This window comes from Fulmarus glacialis, unplaced genomic scaffold (genome assembly GCF_000690835.1).
Source record: "Fulmarus glacialis isolate BGI_N327 unplaced genomic scaffold, ASM69083v1 scaffold37951, whole genome shotgun sequence".
NCBI classification, from domain to species: domain Eukaryota; kingdom Metazoa; phylum Chordata; class Aves; order Procellariiformes; family Procellariidae; genus Fulmarus; species Fulmarus glacialis.
This window is the reverse complement of record NW_009191542.1, coordinates 1-23,106: the sequence shown is the minus strand read 5'-3', so window position 1 is coordinate 23,106 and position 23,106 is coordinate 1. Positions and strand designations below refer to the sequence as shown.

At 35.6% G+C, this 23,106-nt stretch overlaps 2 protein-coding genes across 2 annotated transcripts in view; one reads left to right on the top strand and one right to left on the bottom strand.

Moving 5' to 3' along the window:
* Positions 1–22,469, bottom strand: part of IFT74 (intraflagellar transport 74) — a 38,703-nt gene extending 16,234 nt beyond the window's left edge. The window contains 13 exon segments of the mRNA XM_009586737.1: positions 2,470–2,549; positions 3,791–3,831; positions 4,495–4,638; positions 5,588–5,629; positions 5,632–5,655; positions 6,682–6,820; positions 18,407–18,468; positions 19,517–19,576; positions 20,050–20,110; positions 20,277–20,375; positions 21,212–21,260; positions 21,778–21,913; positions 22,353–22,469. Of these exon segments, the coding sequence (XP_009585032.1) occupies positions 2,470–2,549; positions 3,791–3,831; positions 4,495–4,638; positions 5,588–5,629; positions 5,632–5,655; positions 6,682–6,820; positions 18,407–18,468; positions 19,517–19,576; positions 20,050–20,110; positions 20,277–20,375; positions 21,212–21,260; positions 21,778–21,913; positions 22,353–22,469 (1,054 nt within the window).
* On the top strand, positions 10,415–17,062 carry LRRC19 (leucine rich repeat containing 19). The gene is made up of 5 exons (XM_009586736.1): positions 10,415–10,441; positions 13,005–13,097; positions 14,581–15,088; positions 15,279–15,488; positions 16,737–17,062. The coding sequence occupies exons 1-5, from the start codon at positions 10,415–10,417 to the stop codon at positions 17,060–17,062; spliced, it is 1,164 nt and encodes a 387-aa protein (XP_009585031.1).
* Positions 22,470–23,106: the final 637 nt, after the last annotated feature.

The following is a 23,106-nucleotide window of genomic DNA, read 5'->3' as shown; positions in this document are numbered from 1 at the left end:
ATTAAAATGTACTAGTAAAGTGGAAGACTTGATATATTTGTCACAAGTTTCAAGAAGATGAGACAATTCAGCTCCTAAGAATAATTTTAAGTTTCAAACATCTAAATTTTTAATTGTTTGAGTCTTGGTCATTGATAAATTTTCAGCATAATCTTGTAACTTTAAAGAACACAGAGAAAAAGAATGAAGTACATACAGCTATAACTTAGCAAGCAAATTTCTCCAGGTCTTTTTTCTTGTACACCCCCATGCTTTCCTTTTTATCTAGTATATACAAACAATACGAACACCCTAAGGGACTATGATTCTGCTTCAGCTTCCTTGCAGCTGTGGCTTTGTTCCTTGCTGGACTCTCTCTTTCATTTTGCAAGGCAAGCCTTCAATACTTAATAACTCAGTCTGTTCTACTCTTAAAAATTCTAGTTACAGTGAGCCATGAAACAGTAAAGTACGTGATCTGCCAAGTATTTAAAGAAAAAAAAAGTTTGAAATAAAGACCACAACCTTTAAAATGTCTTTACAGAGAAGTTTTCTTTAAAATATGGCATTATTACACCAATAACTTAGCCTCTCATGCAATTTATGAAGTGTTAAGTCTACTCCATTATGAGTTAATGTTGATTTTGACTAATCAGTTAAAGGCAACTGCTAATATATGGAACATATAATAAATGGGTGAATTTTTTACTCATTTAGATTTTCTTACGTGAAAACTAAAAATAGTTATTTCTATTTATTTTGTTTTTCCTGCTCAAAAATGTTCCCAGAACTGAAATATTAATCCTGAAACATTCAAAAAATCCTTAATTGTAATTTTTTTTTTATTGGCTATTTTACCTTAAATTTAACTAAAAAACTTTAGAAGTTGAAGTTTTGGGAATGCTTTGTAATAAACAGTTTAAATACAGAGCCAGAAGTAAGCTGACCAGGGAGGGAGGGAGGGAGGACAGGAATCTCAAGGACACACCGAGATGCTGATTTAGAGCAGAAGTATGAACGGTCCTCCGGGATTCTCTCTCTATTCACTAGAGAAGTTGGGAGTTTAGATTGCTGTGTCTTAAAGCTACTCCTTATGAATATCTTTGTTATTCCCTCTATGTTATACCAACAGGTATAATTCCCTCTATATTATACCACAAGGTAACTTTATTCTGAATATCCTGACTGTTTCTGATACATTGACAGAGAGCATGTGCTTTCTCCTACATATGCTTTAAACCCTCTTATTCAACAGAGGTCTTTTTCTAAAAACAGTGAAAGACATACAGTCCAGCAATGAATGATTCTGTGTGTAAACCTAACTATAAAATGTGAAAAGCAACTCATTGCTTACCTTCTGCATTTCTCCAAAGATAAAAAAAAAAAGTTGCAAGCCAAACAAAAAGGAAAAATTAAAGCAGAATAGTGAAGTTGGCAATGATATTATCTAGAAACAAGGAAGCTAATGAAACAGTCTTAATAAATTATTTGCACAAAAATAATGAAGTATCTGGAGAAATATGAAATATTTTGTAATGCAAAAGATGAGAAACAAATGTATCAAACATTTGCTTAGGGTCAATTTTAGAAATATTTGTTGAAGAAATTTACAGCTGAATTTTACGCTGATTGCCTGAGAATAGGTATAAAGTAAAAAGGACACAAACACATTAATTCATAAGTCCTATAGAATTTAAATAACTTGTTATAAAGTCTTCCAGAATGTATGCACATATTTATGTAACTCCTATCTAAACAAGATCCCGTATAATTAGAAGAAAGTTTTCCATGGGATGAATTTCCATTTTAAGGAGAATCTTCCCCAGCTGTTGAGGGCCTATGCTCATACTAAGTTACTTCCTTCAGAACCGTAACTTCCAGTGCTAGGACAAATCCCAACCTAACCTAGCCTATTGTACTACAGCAGGTGTTTGCTGGAGGTAAGTTTCTAAGCTAATGCCATTTCTAGGCAGCTCTCAAACTCTTCTTGCAAAGATCAACCCAAGAAGTTTCAAAGACAGATAAAAATAGTACTGAATTCTGTCTACTTACACATTATTATTAAACATTCTCAATCCCACATTCACTGACAGTATATCAGATCATGTAAAAGGTAAAATAAATAAAAGTTTTTGTAAAGCTAAGCTGGTTCTCCAATGCTTCCAGTAAAAGAAACTTCTATTCCTCAAGTAGCCCTAAAAATAAAATTGGGACACAAAACCTGTACACAAAAGCTGTACTATTATTTTATATGATAGTTTTATTACTCAGTATGAACTTGATGAATGCGCCGCTAAGAGTGGGTACTCCCTATTTCTCACATCTGAAAAAAGAAGCCTGCACCCTTAGACAAAAACCCTTCTTCTGATGGTGAATAATGGACATTTGCATAAGCCTAAAAGTTTCAAACAACAAATGTCCATAACAATATGTGTTATAATATGAACAGATGCAGCTCTGCATAGCCTGCTACAACTCCAGACATATTACCTTGATGATTCTCCAGATCCATATCAAGTCGTTGAATTACCTTTTTAAAATGGTTTGTTTTTTCTTTTACTTCTGTCAGCCTGACAAATGATAATGAAATCCCAGGTTAAAAATGTGTTGTAAAATACCTATTTTGTCAGACAAAAATGGAGAGAAAAATCAAGAATAAAAATACCAAACCAAAATACCAAAGTTTATCAAACCCAAAAGAATATCAGGAGGACTGGTGTTATTATAAAAGGTATATGTAAAGCGTCTGTCACTTTAGTCCCTATATCTATTAAATATAAGTACTTGTCCTTTTTATTAAAAACATTTTTTGTTGAGTCATCAGTAGTTCTTAACTTACTCAACTGGTCCCTCTGCTGGTTGCTATACAGCTTTGCAGAGGTACAACATACTTGGTAAACTGCAACAAGGAAGTGTATTCCTTAAAAATTACCTACGTGTTCACTAAAATTCATTAAGAAGTTGCCAAGTAAAACACTGTGTTACATAATCAATTGAAGTGAGAAAGGAAATTACCTTAAAAACATTTCTATGTAAATGCTCAAACACAAGTCTCTGTTATTGTTTCTTTCAAAAAATTCTGTTAATCAACTTATTATCCAATCAAAGATGCCAACGCATTAAAAACTAACCAATTATTACAGTTTGGAATACTTTTTAGAACAATTTTAAATTGTTTCGAGGAGATTTCAGGAATTATCTCAAATTTTCTGTAAAGAAAGAGAAATCAAAAGGCTCAAAATCACAGAAATATTGTACTGTTTTATCTTCCCCCCTAGTACATTACTATTTATTGTAACATTTACCACAGTTTCTGGCAAATCTTCAGAAAGGTCCAGTACCCAAGAATCAAGAAGCAATGCCCTGTTACTCTTTAGAATTGAACTTTCTGTAAGCAACTTTGTAACTCCTAGGTTTTAAGAACACATAACAAACATTAACTCTTCAAAATGTGACTGCAGCGTAATGTAGGCTCAACTTCATAAATGTCCCAGATGAGTAGCTCTTACGGATGAATGTCTTCTTCAGCCTTAAAGAAGTTTGTGTCAGTGCTATTACCAATTTATATTCTTAAGGCATGTTCATAAGGATAGGAATTATCTTATTATGCAGATCTAAGTGTCCTATCACTATAAAAGTTGTTTAGCTGAAACAGAAGGATATATTCCGTTCTCTCTGGAAGGTTAACACTAGCAGAGGCTCAAAAATGTGGTGATGTTCTAAAAGTCCATAGAAATATGTGTTGGAATTCAACTATCTGTCTTTAGGGTCTAAATGTAATTTGTAGCAACAGTATAATGGGATTACTCACTGTCTTTCCATGCTTGCTATTTCTTGACTATCGTCCTTAACCTATAAAAAAAGTACAACAACTTTAACATATGAAATAAAATCTACAAATGAAAAAAGGAAAAATCAAAAAAGATTTCTTAATTTAGTATACAGGGAATAGAAACTCAGCATATGAAATCACAAACTTGCTGTCACATTGTCCAACAGTAGCTCTTCATTGAAGAGAAGAAGTGATATGACTTAAGTGTTATGACTTCCAAATGTTCTCCTGCTTTCTCAATACACATTTAAAAATCAGACACACTTATCAATGTCGTTCCATCCAATAATCCATATAGTATATATGGATAGTTACATAACATAGCATAGACCCTTGTAAATGAACTAAATTGTTTGTGGATTAGTACGTCTGCTCAGTACCCCACAAGGATACTGTCTGGAGTTATGTAATAGAACTGTTCAATAGAATCAGTTTTCCCATACCAACATGATTGATGAATTGGAACAAGTCAACCAGTTGAAAAGCTGACTGTGCCAATTTTGCTTTGGCTGAACCTGAAACATCCATCCAGCCAATTCATTAACTGTTCTTAATTTGAGATGATTTGTGCTGCTTAAAGAGCAAATAAAGGCAAGATTCAAACCCAATTATTTTAAAATATTATCATCGGTTAAAATACTGACTCAAAGAACCTTTTACATGATAACATTTTATGTTCTTGCCTGCTTTAGTAATCTCTCTCTTTCTTCCTGTGGAGATTCCATGTTCTTATCCTCAGCAATCATTTGATCTCGACGTTCCTCGAGCTGATGGAGCTTTTCATACAGCTGCACAGCCTCCTGCTTCACCTGGGAGTGTGCTATTTCCTGTTGGGAAAAGCAAACACCTACTAGCTGTTTTCAGATGGCAAGAGAGCATTGCAGAAATTATGTTTTACTTAAGCAACACTTATCTATAATTGAAAGTGAAGCTTGTTTGTTACAAACAGTACAGAGACAGTATAAACAATAAACTTTACAATCCATATTCTCAATTTTGCATTTTCTGGAATGGAATATTCCAGTCAGCTACTTATTGCTTTTTGAGTTCATCCTCAGGCCAATTTTCTGAGTAGATTTACTACTTCATCATTTCTAGGGGATCACAAACACTATACAGTATTCAAAAGGACTGGAAAAATGTCTAGTAGTATTTGAAAATCATACTTTCTGAATATAAACGACTGTATGTTTCAGCTCATAGAACCTTTTATCCATGAAAGACCCAATATGAGAAAATTCTCCCCAATCTAGCAATATGAGAGTGTATTAGAAGTGTGTGTTTATGTATGTATGTGGGATAAAAAATATCTTAGCAGGTACCACTTCGTGCTTCAAATGACAGTTGCTTTTGAAATGGAATGTGGAACAAGAAAATCATTCTCACACATCCTGAAAGTTAAAAACATATTGAAAAATCAGGTCTCACAAATCCTTAAGAAGGATGTGAATGATGATTTCACATTTATTTCAGACAATAATTCCAAATCAATCAAATGTCACACAAAACATTTGAAACCACATTGAGTAACTAAAGCTAGGAAATCTCATTATTGCTATCAAAATTTGTACTTGGCATCTAGCAAAAACAATTTTTACCCACAACTGATTAGAAATTATTGGTGGAAAACAAAAAGGCAGCTTTGCCTTCCTATTGTAGGGCATGATCCTACAGTATCTGAAAATTTAAGGAGAAAGATTATGGGTATTTTTCTACTGTATTATTTTTTACACTACAGCGAAGATTGGTACAGAGATCACTTGTTATTATACATACAGCTCTTAGAGCCTCCTCCTTTACATTTAGTGCGTCCAATTTTTTTCCTGCTGTTGAACAACCAGTTCCTAAAGAAGAAAAAAATGCAAAATTCGGATAAAAATTACTACTTGATGAGATTACTTTTTTGTTCTGCAACTTAGTATTACAAAATGCTGTAAAACATCTCATTGTTGCTCTTAAAAATTTAAAAGACAAGACTGTGTCCAGCTTCTCCAAGTAACTCAGATATAATATCTACTTTTCAGCATCCAACTTTTCCAATAAACTCTTACCATTGTTTTTTGCAGTTGGGCTATAACCAAAAAATTGTTTGCTCTTTTTCCACTATTTTTCTTAAAATCAGTACTGAGTGTGGAAATCATCATTTCTACTTCAGAAGTTTAAAGTCAGATTTTAAAATCTGAACTAGCCACCACAGTTTCTTCATAGTCCAGAAAGAGACAGGTAGGCCCTGACTGGTGATTCAGCTCATCCTAAGATAGCTGGGAAGCACTGGCCTCAAAAGATGCCTATCTCTCTGTACAGTCTATACAGAGAAACTTTCTAAGGCTGTATGCCTGAAGCTAGATGATCCCAGAGAACCTAGAAATCTTACTGCTTTTGTTAACATTAGGATTAGTGAAGTCACTAATTTTTTACAAAGCCCAGTTCATTTTTCTGATACATTCAGACATACAACAAGAACAACAAAAAACCCCAGTCAGATTCAGCTTTGTACACAGGAAGAAAACTTTCTACTCAAGTGAACTAAAAAAATTCTTGGGGTTGTTTTTCCCTTTTGCTTGCTTTTTACACATGACGAAACATCTAAGCACTACAGTGGCTTTTAAAATCTGCATGTCAGTCCCCAAATTTAAAAAGAAAATTATGAACATTATTTCTTCTTAAATAAGAAATACAAGAAGACAAAGTATTTGGTTTTAGTCAATTGCTCTATTTATTTTTCAGGCACTTCTATAATTGATCAAGGTACCAGCAAGCTTTTTTATTGTATTACTCCATTCTCAAGCTCTTTAATAGTGAAATTGTATGTGGAACCAATAGAACCAGATTGAGAAACATTTTAGGTAAGTACAATGAAACAAACCAACCTGGGAGAGTTTTTCATTTGCAGCCTTCATCTCCATATATTTAGCTTGATTTTCCTGTGACATGTCTTTTATTATGTCATCTGCTACAACCTTTTCATGTTCAATATCTTCTTCTACACCTTGAATTAACTTTTCTGTGCTGTAAAAATAGAATGTTTTTGTAATTTTTACTAGTTGATGTTTATTTTAAGAACCCATTTCAAACTCTGGTGTTCCTTCAGCCTTTAACACAAAAACTCCACAGATTCTAAAAAAAGGAGTTACCTACTTGTATCTAATCTTCTTGGAGTTGGATTAGCTACATAAACAGTCACACACGGAATGCAGAAGATGCAGAATTCTTTGCCCTTACAGGACCCACATAGTACTTTCCAACACTCCAACCCTGACTACCTGCATAGTCCCCAACACTGGCAAAAGTATACTACTTCCTCTCAGTTGCTCTCAATCAGTGAAGTCCTGAAATAAGAACAGGCAGTTTGAAATAAAGAAGCTGGTATGTGATATGTGAATGCACATAAAGAAAACATATTACATAGATACCAGGGCTTGACAGTACTGGGTAACGATGATAAGACGACTTTCTTTTAGCAATGAATTGTTGGATTCCTTAAGAATGGAGAGTGGCTTCAGTGTCTTAGGCAGTGTGAAGCTTCTTAACCACGCAAGAATTAAGAAATTAGCCATTCCTGACATTCTTGATTCATGACTTTAATCTCATTAGGAAATCAATGGGCTGCAACCATAAAAACTTCTCTACCACTGCAGTTATATTGAGCTACAAGCAAATGTATTAGCAGGTTCAAGGAAGGCATAAAGAGTTGTTCTCACACTGTCTCACATAACGTCTAGTAATTTCTGTGGAACTCCTGAATGTTGAAGAGTCTATTTGAGAACATAGCTAAAGATAAAGGAAATTAACAAAAACTCCTGAGACCCTGAAGAGTATACCCTCCTTCCCTTCACAGTTCATGAAAGATTGTTTAAAGTGTTTGTTTGTTTCCAGAATGACTTCTGCTATTAAGAATGACAAAATCAGCTGGATACTTCCTTCAGGATTTATTTTAATTCTATTTTTCGTTAATTCTTCCTGAGTTGCAAGATGCCAGAAATTTTAAATTACGTAACTGACACTATCAGTTCAATGATTGCAGCCATTAATGCCCTAAGACTTAAAAGATGATGCAAAATAGTCGAACTGCATGAGGATAAAATCAGGGTAAGGGAACAATGAAAATTTCATAGAAGCAGAGTAGAGCTGATGTTGGAATGGACTTCTGAAGGTCATCTAGCCCAACCCCACTACTCAAAGCACGGTCACCTAGAGCAGGTTGTCAGCGTCTTGTTCAGGCAGGTTTTGAGTATCTTGAAGGATGGAGACCCCACAACCTGTCTGGGCAATGTTTCGATGTTTGGCCACTCTTAGAGTAAAAAGTTTTTTCTTACATTTAAATGGATTTTCCTGTTCTCCAATTTGTGGCCATTGTCTCTTGTCCTGCCCTTGGGAATCACTGAGAAGAGACCAGCTCCATTTTCATTACTCCTACCCATCAGGGATTTACTTTGATAAGATACCCACTAAGCCTTTTCTTCTAGTGATAAAACAATTCCAGCTCCCTCAGCCTGTCCTCATAGTTTTCACCACTTCCAAGGAATTCTCAAAAGAGATTCAAAAGTGTAACCAGTCTTCCAGCTGGCTTCAAGAAAGATCTATAGTTTCTAGGAAACTGAGGATGCTAAGTAGAAATTCTGTCAGGTTAGCAACCCATGCTGCAAAGATGCTTTGGAACCTGACTATGAAGAAACAAATCAAAGTGATGATCTCCCACTTTCTGTGGCAAATTTGGAGTGCACTCAGACTGCCCAAGAAATACTGGATGGTTGTAACATGACATTAAATGGAACACCCTCTTGAGAGTAAAAATGGTTTGTTCAGACCCAGTCCAAAGAATGAAGCCCTCACTGTAAGTACACCAGTTTATGCATGGATAATTATGTTACACTTGGTAGTGGAAAGGAGTAATTTTTAAAGTGAAGCGTGTTCTTAAGCTATGAGAGTAGTTTGATTCAAGACCCTCTGGAAGACACGGAGCTGGGAACTGGCAGGGTGCTTTCATGTTACTTCTTTATTGGAAGCTCCCCATCCCTCCATCTGGGCCTATGAAAGCTGTTGCAAAGTCTCAGCAGTGACAGTTTCTCTGAAATCAAGCCCAACTGAAGACATGACAGAATGAAAACAGAGAAATTGCAATGAAGAATTCAAGAAAATGTTAAGGTTGCTAATTTCGAGAATAAAGCTCCACACTAGATGTAATTCACCTGGAGACACTGTCAGTACTGATCATAGGAGCTTGTCTTAAGTACAAACAGGGTGCCTTTTCCTGGAGATCACTGGGGCATTTGGGGAGGGAGAGAAGAATACTGCTTGCTGCATTTCTCCCGTGTTCCAAAACACCATGTGTAAGCAGCCGCCACTGTTGAGGGCAGTTGTGTCTCCAAGCTCTACTGGATTTTTCTCATCTATGCCTGAGACTGCAAGTATGCATGACAGAGTAAGGAAAGCAAGCCTTCTTTTCCAGCCCCACCGATGTAAAGTGTGTGTGGACACATTCCAGAACAGCCTCTTTACCTGAAGCAAGTCTCTTTTTGTGATATGGACTCCTGGCTAAATACTTCAAGATGATCCAGTATGTCCTTGAGACTATAAATGTCTGACTTAGCTGTGACACATCTTCTGTGGTAGAAACCTTTTCACGGAAGGTTAAAACTCAGTGATTTTCTGAGAGGCAATAAAAATATCAGCAATGGCTATCACAGGAAGACAATTCACTACCACAAGTAATTTGAAGACTACTGATGAAGCTGAATCAGGGATGAGGCTTGGAAAAGCTGCAGAATGTTCTGAGACACTAAGCAAAAAATTAAAGTGGTAATAACATCAAAGAGGGATAGTGAAGTAAAATGGTTTCTACTGCCACATATTTGAGAGGAATGGAGAAGGAGAGGAGACTGAACTGTTTTGTAGTTTGATGCTGTGCATTGGACAGAATGAGGCTTAGAGAATGAGCACCAATGCAAGAAAAAATTTATTGCACATAGTGTTTGTGTATCAATATAATCCCTTTTTCAACATACAGACATGCATGCATATAGACATGCTCTCAAATCAGAGCAAGTATCATTTGTTTTTAGAATTTCTTCCTAGCCCACGTAACAGATGTCCTTAAGTGCTTGTAATTCTAATGAGTTTTACATATCACACCCTGCAGCTCCTCTGATGCCGATGTTTCCAAAACACAAGAATTTAACACAGATTTAACTAACTGCTAGAGATCTTTAGTATGCAAATATCTTGAAATTTTCTTCATTTGATGACTGATCACATTAAAAATGCAAGTCTTTTTCTGTCTCCAACATTTCTTTAATTGATTATAACCCAGCTTACTTGTAAATTCCTGATGGCATTTTAACTCAGTGCTTCCTATGTGATCTGGAACTTGACATTTGAGCATACTACTATGAGACTTCTCTATTGGCTGCAGATCCAATTAAACCCAAGATGATTATAAGAAGTTGCTCAACCTAGTCAATCTTTTGCTAAGGATTTTCTAGGTTTATTATTTTTTTTACACTGCCTGCTTATTCATCAGGTACAAAGGTTGAACAAAAACAAAGTGCTGTTGCATCATATTATTTCTTGTCAGTGCACTGAAAAACCTACACATGTGTACATATGCTGCCTCTAAGAAGCAATAGAAAGGTAAGACACTTGGCACATCTTTTTCAAAACGTAGGCAAAGATTTATTAGTGTAACTTTGTTGCCAGACTGGAAACAAATATATCTTGAGATACATTAAAAGTTCAGGAATTACTACGAACCTTGGACATGCTAAGTTGTTAAGTAAATTGTACTTCAGTAAAAAGCCAGGGAATAGTCTGTTTCTTCTCTGAAAACAGACTACCTGATTATATAAACCCCACTACCTCCCCAAATCTGCCTTTTTCTTTACAAATGCAAGAAAAACAATAGGAATTACATTACTATTAAACAATAAAATCTTTAGAAGTTCACCAAGGAAAACTTTAAGAAAACGCTTCAACTTAAAAGGAAATGTCAAGGTATTACCAATATATTGCCAGGCTCTGTTTCTTTCCAAAGCAATTACTTTAAACAGCAATTCTTAAAGTCTGGTTCTAGTAAAAAGCTAAACTGCAATTAAAATTACAGATGCTTTCCTGTTCTTCTACTGATTATACAGGGTCCCACACACACAATGCAGGAAATCAAATCTGTAAGAAAACCCCTAGCTTTTCAGTAGAAACTGAAGTAAAAAATAGGAACTATGTTTTTGACTTAGACACATGTAGAGTGAATTTTTAGACAGGAAAAGGATTTTTCCAGTTAATGGCATGGCCTTCATTCAGACGTGTTAAATTTTTTCTTGAAGTTTTGAAAAACTTTAAAATTAACTTTCATTTTCAACTTAATTGTTATTGATTAACTTACAGACTGACTTTTAAAATAGTATTTTAATATATTTTCCCCACTCTATTATAGATAGTATTTTTCCTGAAATCTGCAAACTGCAATAATATATTAATCCTTGTTTCTAGATTGCCTGGTTAAGGCATCTGTTTCTGAACATCTTGGAAGTGGTATCTTTAAGGTCCAAGCATGCCACTAGATCCAACTGTTAACATAGTCTATATCGGGAGTTCTCAAACTGCATCATGTTTTCCATGCAATATAAAACTGGCTCCATCACTGACAAGAACAATACCTAATACAGAACATAATACTACAGTGGCTGCTGCTGCTAATATCCCTTGACCCTGCCACTGATAATGTCTAAAAAAAAGGTTTATTAACTCTTTTTGTATTTAATGTAAATTTCCAACATCAGTAGAAATGCATGATGGATCAGAGCAGTGTAAGTTGCATTTATCTTCTTCTTCTTCGCAGGGAGTTAGTAAGTTTCCAGGTTGACTCAGTTAGGTGAATGAGGTCAGTCTTCAGACACACAGATGTATAGAAGCAATCAATTAGACTTGACCAATTTGGTCTGTGACCTCATCTACTCCATACTGATCAGCAAAGGCCTCCTGGCACTCTTTTTAAGTATTGGTGGAGTTTTTTCAAATCTGACTGCCTGCCTATACGTAGCATTGTTTGTGCAATTGAGCTTCCTTATGTAATTTCCCCCACTCTTCTCTGCTAAATTCAGTGAATACTCTCTACAGCTCAAGATACAATAGGCACTTTAAACAAGTATCTTACACCTTATCTTTTGGGCCTTTTTTAATCTGGAAGATAGAAATCGGGGAAGGAGATACTGAGGTTCACTTAGCCCACAATCTTTTCTCTTCAGATGCTTAAGAAAAAGTGTAAAGATGAAGGGGTAATCTACCTTTTACGTAACATTTTAATTCAAGTCTGGCATAAACAGGGACTGATTTAACATCTGACAGAGATGGTTTAACATTCCTGTTCAAAATGAGTAGATCTTGCAAATAACACCTGATTCAAAGGGGATGGATAAGTGACGCTTTCTCTGAGAGAAGTTAATGTCAGTTAATGCCAGTAAGTGAATACCATTTGTCAGAAAAGCTTTCCTGACTCTCAAAAAATAAGGTTCAAATCTGTACAAAAACTCCAGCACAAGAGATTGAACCATATTTACTTCGTTCCAAAGATCAGAACAACAACTACACCTTCATAATACAGAGGTCCAAGTTTATGTCGTATGATATATGTTATATTATGGATAATAAAAAGATTAGAAGATCAATCTACTAACTAAAAATTCACAAGAATTGCTTGACAACTTACATAAGAACATACAAAAAATCTGACTAGATAAACCAACAATCCATCTAGCACTGTATTCTGCCTCTGCAGTGGCAACAAGAGAAATTTTTTAGGGAGAGCATACAAGCCTGAATACTTTCTACAGCTTACTCCTATCATAGTCTTTCAGTACCCACAATCGCTTTAACAGGGATATTAATGAGTACATCCCTGCCTATTTGTTTTATCCATTTATGAAACTGTTGCCTATTAACTTGTCTGATCAATCCCTTTTCTATTTGCTGATACAGCCTGCTCACTGGATTTTAGGTTTGGGTCAATTAAGTGAAAGCTGAATGCATTAATTCTGACAACCTATGTTTTTCCTCTTAATTTTACATTTTGTAGTATCTATGTAGAAGAAAATTTATTAAATTATCATTGAACTAACTATATCTATTAATTTGTTAAACCACCTCTACAGAAGACACTGGTATTCTGGTCTTGGTGTACAAAAGTATTGTTTTTTGCTAGGCTCTAAACATGAAACTCTCTTGGCTTGTGATCTGGGCTGGCACACTGTTTTTGAATCCAGTCACTGCTGACTGCAACATTACTTCTCAAACTGTAAGTTTTATATGTATGTGAATTACCCTTATTTTTGAAAGATATACACTAGAAGCTAAAAGCATTTTAAAAACTACCTTGTAAACATAAAATTCCTGAAGAAAGAAGCACATAGAGACAAATAAGAAAATGTGGTTTTCTGCACAATGGACAACTAGCTGCTGGCAGTCATTGTAAATGGGTGAATAACACTGAAACATATTTGAGATAGTTTTGTATCTCAGTCAAATCTCTTGCAGATAGAGTGCCTCCTTCATCTTTTTGGAATAGACCTAAAAAACAACAGTTATTTGAATAAGGCCAACTACTGCTCGAGAGATTTACTGAGTTAGCACTTGCCCAAGTCAGGTCCAAATGTATGTAAGAAATTTTAAAGGTTTTTTTTTCAGAGGTTAATTTAATGGATTTTGTATTTATTGGGGTATGAGGGGAAGGAAGAAGTCTTGTTTAACAGTCAAGTGATAAAACTGGTATTGTACTATTTGCTCTAAGTCACTGCCTACAGGTCCAGTGCTGTATCTACCGCTTGTTCACCTTTGGGACAAACACGAAGAACAAAAAAACCACACAATGGATATATACAGTGTAGAAAAGGCACTCCATCTACATTTGTTTTTAAATAAGCTATCTAGACTCAATCCAGTCACAGCAGTAACAAGCTGACCATAGGCTACTTATTTAGGAAGAGGGATAACACAGCCAATCTGTTTCCAGTACTTAAAATCTCCTTTAAAGCCAGTTCAAATATCTTGACACTAAACATCAGCTGCAGTGATGCATACATAGACATATAAAGAAATCTACTCTTTTCGGAAAACAAAAATGTTTCAACGTATTGAGAGTAAACACTCTCAAACCTGAAAAGACTGCAGCTATGCTAAACTTCAACCCAGAAGACCAAAATGAATTTAAGTGCTATATTTATAATAAAAATATACACTAAATGTTTTGTTGAAGGTCTGCTCCGAAGATGTTTTAAAGAGTAAACATAGCTGTTTTTAAAACAAAAAAATACATTTGAAAAAGCATATTTGAATTAATTTTCAGTCTTGAATCCACTTCCTCTATGACACCTTCTTTCCAGATTATGTGGGAAAGGAATCCTTTTTCTATCCAGCCAGCCTTCACATAGAATTTTAAAACAGACAGCTCTACTAATTCCAAAATAGCATGCCAAACTGGTTACATTTTGGATAATCATCACATAAAGAGCCTTGCATCTCAAACAGCATTTAAGCACTAAGTTGATTTGGAACTTCAGGTCTCTATACACTAGGAGGATTCATTCCCCTGTATCACCAGACCACAAGTATATCAAGAAAAACATAAATAAAATTGCATGAAGAGCAGTAGAACTTTTCCTTTAACGTGCTGTCATTAAAAATTACAGAAGATTTTTCACTCCCTTAATAGTCATCACTGAGACACCTTCCTCACCGGACTTCCCCACAGTATTTAATTGTCATTCTCTTTTTTTCAACAGGTCACATGTGAGGAGTCTGGAAAGAACCTCTCTAATATCCCCACTAATCTTTTCCAAAATGTTACTAAATTAAGCCTCAAAAATAATAAAATCACTTTAAAAAGTGACAAAGACATTCTTCGAAGTTTTATTAACCTCACTGAACTTTATCTGAATGAAAACATGATTACTGTACTGTATAATAACAGCTTCTGCAATCTGACAAAACTCGTAATTCTGGATATCAGCAACAATCATATTAGCACAGTTCATAAAGCAGCATTTGCAGGATTAAATCAACTGTCAGTGTTGAATCTGTCCTATAACGCGATTACTCAACTAGATTCAGATGTATTTACTTCTCTAAAAAGTCTGACAGTTTTAAATCTACAGTATAACTTTCTGAAATCTTTTCATATCAAATCATCTTTTAAGTTGATTAAAACCGTTTTAGCTGGAAACCCATGGACCTGCTCCTGTGACCTCCTTGATTTACAGAAATGGCTAACTGCCTCCAATGTGACAATTGGTAAGTTTCGGTAAGAGCAGCATTTCATTCTTGTTTATATCAAACAGCCTTATCTTGTTTTTTCCTGAGCTGGATAATATCCACCATCAACTTATCTGTATTTTGTAGTAATACATTAGTTATGCACGAAAATTTTTAGTGCCAATTAATTAGCAATATCTCATAGCTTTTCCACTGCTCACATTCACAGAAAATGAAAACAGCACTACATGTACATTCCCAAACAGCACAGAAAAATTGTCCATCAGGATGGTGGCTATCCAACAAGCCGACTGCAAAATTGAAAAAGCTTCTTTAGAAAACACTGTAACTTTCACTGCTGCCATTAAGCTTAAAAGAAGTGCCTCACCAACAGCTCTGACTCCAAACAACATCACTGGAAGCAATGGAACACATGCAGGTAATATACTGATGTTTTGCTTTACTGCTTATAAGCTGTTTGATTTGCTGTTCCATGATTTCAACTGTTTTGTATTCCTAGCACACTGTAATTCTTCCATAAAAGCCAGGGCTATGGAAAAAGTGTATTTCCAGGTTTTGGTAGACTGTATACACATTACGGTGAATGTTAAGATCTACTGAGTAAGTGTTCAAAACGGATAAACCACACCTGAATTCTCAAATGATACTACAAGCTCATGATGAAATTTCAAAGGCTTGAAATTCAAATAATTGCCGAGATCTCTGCCTAACAGAACTAGGGAAGCATCTTTAAAAAATGCAATTACTTCTTCCAAATTAACTGCTTTGTAGATGTAGCTGTCTTCTTAAAACGTGAAAGAGTAAGCCTATTAATTTTACTCCTGCCCTTGACTGTGTTCAGGGTAAAGGACATGGATGTGCCCATCCCATATTCTTTGAAAATTTCAGTGATAGTCTCTCCTTACTTTTCTTCACCTTTTGATATTAATTCCACCATCACTCTGTAATACTCCAGCTTTTCTTTTGGTAAAGTCATGGTTTTTTTTTTCTTATATGCAAATTAATGTTCTTCTCCACTCTTCCATACTGAAATGCTTTACTTCTTGCTTCTGGCTAAAGCAGAAGAAATATCAATCTCCAGATACATACACAAATTGTATGCCACTACTGCCACAGACTTCTTTTGCTGTAGCAGCTATAATCTATTTTAGGACAGTGGCCAGCACACAAAACCAGCTTCTAAGTAAAGACTACTGGCACCTACAGTCTACTGAAATTTTTATTATAAAAGAAATACAATTGAAAGGATATGCCAAACTAAAGATGTAATATTTTAGGGTGAAGACATCATCACCACACAGAAATTTAAGCCTGGGAAACAGAATTTGAAGTCAATTACTGATTTTTTTTTTCCAAAGCCCAGTCTTGGAATTTATTCTATCTTTTATATGTCGCCAGAACTTTATCTGACTTTGAAACTATTATTTAATTTTGATAAATATGCATGGTGGATTTATATTGAGATGTACATGCATTTTTGGTCTGAGTGATGTTTCTGACTAATAACATAGCAGTAACATTCTATTAAAGCTTTGGAGATACTCAGTAATTCCCCTACCATTGTTTATTTTGTGTGTTCTCAATCCCGCTATGAAAAAATTCATACTAGAGTTCTTGCTGTATCCTCATGAAGATGACTATTCTTTTTTTCCTGTCTGTTTTAAAGAGTTACCACTTCTTGGCAAAAGTTGGACCTTCCTAGCAGGTGTCCTAGGGTTTGTCCTAAGCACTACGCTCCTGATTTTTACTGCTATAAAATGCCCGACATGGTATCACTATTTGATCAGCTACAGTCACCGTCGTCTGGAAGAAAATGACTCAGAGATGTTTGAATGGGAGCTCTCAGCTGACATGAGTTCTTCTCCTACAGTATCGGGTAGAAATGACGAAAATTCCATAGTAACATTTGAGAAAATTCATGCATTTGTGCCTGGGGAAGATGGATTTATTGAGGATAAACACATAAATTCTCATGTAACTGAGGAGAGTTAATGTCTTAAACAATGGATGATGAACTGACTTTTCAAAACTGTAGTATACTTATACTTCCATATTATGCTACTTAAGTACAATACAAATGAAGCTAAGCAATCCATCTCCCTTCATCTCGTCAAATCCATAACAAGGTATTGCTGCATGGATCATGAAGCTAAAAAATGTGGTGATGTGCATGCATTAGTGTCACAAAAAATATTGCACAACATGCAAAAAATACTCATAATCCACCTTTTATAAAAACCTATTTTGTTATTTATGGCAGGGGCAGAGAACTTACTGTATATTGCTTAACATGAACAATCTTCACAAAGTAGCTTGTGAAGCTGGTATAATCACTAATGCTTTATATGTGAAGAAGTCCAGAAAGGAAAAATAAATTCGCTAAAATGTTGAAGCAGATCACAGCCAGACTGGGGACCGAATCCAAACCAAGGGTGTCACAGCTCAGTAGTCTATTAAGCAAAACTAACACAATCAGAGAACAGAGCATTTGTTTTGTGGTTTTTTTTTTACCTGAATTAGCAGAGCAAGAAACACCAACTGCTCCATTCCCTTAAATGTGTCTACACAAAGTACAACGATAAATTATCATTACTGCATATCTAATGCCTTTATGCCTTAGTTTGCTACTGAACCAAGTTCTTCCTCTTCATATTTTCTTAACACATAAAAATGCATTTAGGGGTAGAATAGACACATTTGCAAGCTGTTGAAAACTGCAGTGTTATTGGAAAGTGACTTATTATTAAATGGTGAATTGTTTTTTAAAAGTGCTTATTTATACATAAAATCTCACTGTTGAGATTGTTCTTACTGGCAACACGCAGGATCATATCTTTCTCCTGCACATCCTAAATTAAACATGTCAGAAACTCACCCTCTCAGCCTATCACTACACAAGCTATTCTCATGGCTTACAGATTCTTACTACAAGCATCTCACTGTCCTCATCTTCCCCTCCACACACCCTTACCTTACCAGATAGGAATTGCAGTTCTATTCCCACTTCTGCTTGCTTTCCCCACTCTGCTACTCCACAACACAACCGCCAAAACTCAGGAACTTGACAGAAGGTTGCCAAAAGACAGGAGTCTCCACTGCCACCTAACTCCTCCTGGATAACATGGTAAGTATCTCCACAGCAGTTACTCAGAAGAGTTTAATGCTGGGAACTCCAGCTGCAGCCTGGCACTAATGTATCACCTTGGAATTGCTCAGGTGTCACTTGTGGCATGCATCACCCTGTTAAGGAACTTCTGAATTAGATGGCACCTCAATTTTGCCAAGTTCAGTTATGATTTTAACAGCTTTGGAGAAGCATACACTTCATGTACTTACGCTTGTCTTTCTGTGAAAATTTTATCCACACTCTGAGCGTCTCGGTCATTCTGAACCTTTAACTTAAAAAAGAAAAATGTATTTTGATATAATATATAATAACAAAGATACAGATTTTATACACAAATTCAAAGTTTTCTTTCAATGAGCAAAAAGTTGCTTAGAATGCAGTAGAAGAAGAAGCAGCACAGGCCGCCTGCTCCAGAAGTTTTTCGCAGTTGATACTGAAGAAAGACCTTCTGAAGTTGCGGTCTTCCACTGGAAACCAAAGGAAGTAAGAAGCCATCTCTATGTTTGAAAAAGAAATACAATCAAGTTTGTAACAAATCAATTCACTTACTATTACTGTGGGAGTAAAATACTGTTTAGGCCTACAAACAAAATGAAAATGTAACTTGCAAAGCATTCTTCTTTTTATGACACAGACAGTGTGACTTTATTTTTCAATCAAATGCAGGGGAAAAAAAAATATTTTGACCAAGAAATGCCCAGGTGGTTTTTCAAGCTACCAAAATAACGTTTTCTAAAACTAGTTTCTTTTGCTTATGGACAAAGTGATCATAAGAAATGGAACATGCTTAATGCCACTCATGCCTTATTGCTTAGAGGAACACTAACTGTGTTAGAAAATAAAGAAAGAAAATAAAGGAAGAACAAAGCTCATTGATTTTGTGGTTGGCCATGTCAGAGACCTATTTAATATATATTACACTGGAGTCATTTAAAGGCAGAACACAAAACAGAACTAAATTTTCAGAAGACCAGGCAGCTTTACAAAGCAGTGCAGCCTAGTGAATTTGCCCGTCATACGACTAGTGTTCTGTGCTTCCAAGTCAAATAAAGAATATATTTTAACACTTATAATTTGGGTTTGAATGACAGCCTTCTCAAATCTAAAACACAGAAAACTATTGTGGGGCTGTCAATGCAACTCTTCAGACAATTCTTCCACTACAAACACGTTGCCAGTATTATGGTTAATTTAACTGGAAAAAATGGGTAAGTTTTAAAATTAGTGTTATGGTTTTTTATATATGTCATACGTTCAAAGCACCAAGAATGTAACACACCATTTCTCTGTTCAAACATAGCAAATATCCTAATTCTTACCATATTGTAATCTCGAATCACTTCCGCCATATCCATATTGGTGTTAAGTATATCCACAACCTGAAATGAGACAGAATTCCAACCTGTTATTGCTCTCCTTTTTTTTTAATTACACACAAAAAAATCAGACAAATAGGTAGCAACTCACAAAACGCTCACGAAAACGCAGCAATGTTCTGTTATTGCAAATGGAAAAAACATGATTTGGGAATCTTAATAGATTACATGCAGTTTTTAGAAGTAATCATCATTATATGTAGATGTACAAAACCCACAAATATTATGCAGCAGTGATTTCTTAAATCCATATGCAACTGCTTCTACTAATGTATAGTACACTTTCTTTTTTTTTTCTTTTATGTTTTCCTTAGTTTCCATCTTTTTCCTTTCCAATAACTGAATAAAAGGCAGTACTAATCAGTATATTTTTACAGAGAAATGTCAAAAAAAAAGATTCTGAAGTAAAGCAAAAGCAGTACAAAGTAAATGAGAGAAGGGAGAGCAGTCAGTATCAAAAGCTGATGGCAGCATACCATGTTGTAGTCTGCTAGCTGACCTTGAAATTCTTTGATTTCACCAGCTAAAGCCTCTGCCCTAAATACAAAACAAAAAGCCAAACTTAATATGGGAAGATGTGCGTATGTAAAAATAAAATAATGAAAAAAAGAATTATTTAATGGTTCCTTGAAGCCTGCACAATACCCGAGAATAGTCTTGTGACTGAGAAAGTTAGCACTGCATTAGCTGCAATACATCTCACCTTTTTTCATATGACAAATAGACAGATTTCTCTTGCTTGTACATTTCTACTTCTTCCTGCAGCTTGTTAATTTCTGTTGTGAGTTCATTTGTTTTGCTTCTGTAAAAAATAAACAAAAAAGAATCATTAACATTTGAATGTACAACTAAAACACAGAACAGAAACTATATTTTACTACAAGAGATGGGCAATCAGTATCTTTCTCACACTGCACCATGTTTCAAATCAGTATTTCAAAGAAGAGCTGGATAAGTGAGGAAAAAAGCAAAGTGGTTCTATCAGATAAAATCATAAGTAGTCGTTAGAAAACCTGGATATGAAATAAAATGTTTTAATTAGCTTTTTGTCCCTGCTGGTGAAACAGATGTGAATTATTCTCAAACGGACAGGAAAAGAAATCATAGTATCATTTCACAGAATGTGGGTATCATCCATATTTAAAATTACAACTTTTAGGACTGATTATTCAATACTGCAATATGATCAACGGACAAAGTAGTGTATGCAATACAGTTTCCGCAAGGCGTTGCCTTTGTCAGTGTTAGCGCAATGTATAATCCAAGTAAACCACCTGAAATGTAAAAAGTGCTTAGTTTGTGATGCTACTTCTTACAAATGGAGCTATCAGACCTATCAGGCACTACAGGTGGAAGCTCAAAATCACTGACCCTCCATTTACTAATGCTGTGGGAGTGCATTTAACATAGCAAGCCTAATAACAAAATGTCAAAGGAATCTACTTGTATTTGGACATAAGCATAAACTTCCTTTCCTCCTACAAACTATATGCAAAACCTTAACTCTTATAACAGGACAGATTTCATTGTAAGTGAACACCACTTATCCCACGCTATTGTTAAGCACAACAAACTTCATGTCAGAAAGGGAACAGAGCATTAAACCTTCTGCAGCTTGAATGTGTTATTAAGACATACCTCAACAGTCCAAGGTAATATGTTTTATCCATTATCTGTCTCTGAGGACCTGACAAAGCAGAATTAGAAGACACTTTGTTAGAAAACAAATTTTGTAGGAAACTAATTTTGATGAACTGTAAATTATGAAAACAATCTGTAGAATTTGCAGGCAGAGAACTGCCATCTTCTCAGTGTTCTTAAATAGATTTTACCTCATTAAAACAAATGAAGGCAGAAATGCATTTTAGACTGTTTAGACTTTTTCAGGTATATGAATAGTTACTATAAAACAAAGTATTTTAATAATTCTGCCATGACGGAAGAAGACAGTTTATCCTATTCTATACTTTTGAATGATTTTTAAATACAGCTTAGGCACAGAAAAGCCTTTATCTTCTCTGATTGACAAGAGCAAAGAAAATAAGAGAACGATGCTTTAATCTTCGTTTCCTTTCTCCTACTCCTATTAATCATAGCTATTCACTCTGCAATTTATACAGCAATGAAAAGTTTTCCTTTAAAAACCTAAATATTTCTTTAAAATGTTTGCAGACACTTTGATAGCTATTTTCAGTAAAAAATACCTTTCATTGCAGTTTTCATTCCACTTAATCCCTGTTGAGTCACTGGACGGTCTGCAACTTTAATCTGAGATGACAAGACTCCTCCAGTAGTCGAAGAACCACTACGAGAAGCGGGTCTTGATGTACTAGGAGGCATCTATAAAAAAACCCAAAACACAAAGCTCCCAACTCTGAATTACGAATTTATTATCCCTATGCAATTTCTAAAGCAATTAAACACTTAAGTTAGTCTCTATACTGTTTGTATAAGAACCTTTTAGTATTTACACCTCTTCACGTAAACAAAGCTTCAGTCGAATGTCTGCTGCAGAAGGGTAAGAGATTATCTTTGAGCAGCTGTTCATTGTTCCCTCTGTCTGCAACATTAATGCTATTAAGGTCTCCTAGGTGAACTCTTGATGCAAGACCTCCTTGACCCCTTTCAGTCAAAATTAGAAAATAAAACTCTCTACAAAATTAAAATCTTAAAATTCTTCCTGAGAAACTATCACTCCAGTCATGGTACTAAAAAAATTACAAAAAAATGGATAAAAATCTAAATATATCGAAGTCAATGTTCAAACTTTTTAACATACCCCTGTTCCTATTCTGGTTGCTGACGGAGTCCTTGATGAAGAGGTAGGCCTTGCGGTCAGCCCTATTCCTGCTCTTGAAGAAGGACGAGCTATTGGAGGTCTGTGACTGCTGGCCATATTCGTTCACTTTTGAACTTCTCCCTGGAAAGAAGGATAGAAATAGTCCTTTAATTTGCACAAGTTATTTAAAACTACCAGAGATCAACTCTTTAAAGCTTAATTCTTCCCCCTATTAAAAGGAGTTTAGTCTTCTTCAGAAATCTGCAAAGCACTTCCTTACTGGAAAAGCACAGTGCGAGACAGAGACAGTGCTCAGAAAGGACCACAGAAGGTCCATCAGTAAGGAGAGAGACAGCAGTCCCTCTTCAGTGCTTAGTCAGTCCTCAGTTTATATTGTTGAACAGCTAACTCCTGCTAATTATTGTGGCGTTTATTGTTTCAGCATCTGCCCACAGAATTCAAGTCTCTCGTGAAACAAACTGGAACTGAACAGCTGTTGTCAATATCCATTTGGGTTATCTGGAGACAGTCCCTCAGGCATCACCAGTCACCCACATCGCGCTACCCCGGTAAATCCGGGTAGCTTTCACCAGCCCCTTGAGGAGCTCCCCCTCAGCCGCGGCATACACAGACAGCTTTTCGATCGCTGAAGCTGGCAGGCAGCTGCCAGGCAGGGCTAGTGAGACGTTGGTACTGCTGGCCATAACCCAGACAGGCAGGAAGTACTCCTGTAGCCCCGGGCGATAAACGCCCC

Excerpts from the sequence above, each read along its gene's own strand:
- LRRC19 (XM_009586736.1), top strand. The coding sequence starts at position 10,415 with ATGCTGCCTCTAAGAAGCAATAGAAAG. Across the intron at positions 10,442-13,004 it reads CTCTAAGAAGCAATAGAAAG|GCTCTAAACATGAAACTCTC; the intron begins GTAAGACACTTG and ends GTTTTTTGCTAG. Across the intron at positions 15,089-15,278 it reads TGCCTCCAATGTGACAATTG|AAAATGAAAACAGCACTACA; the intron begins GTAAGTTTCGGT and ends TCACATTCACAG.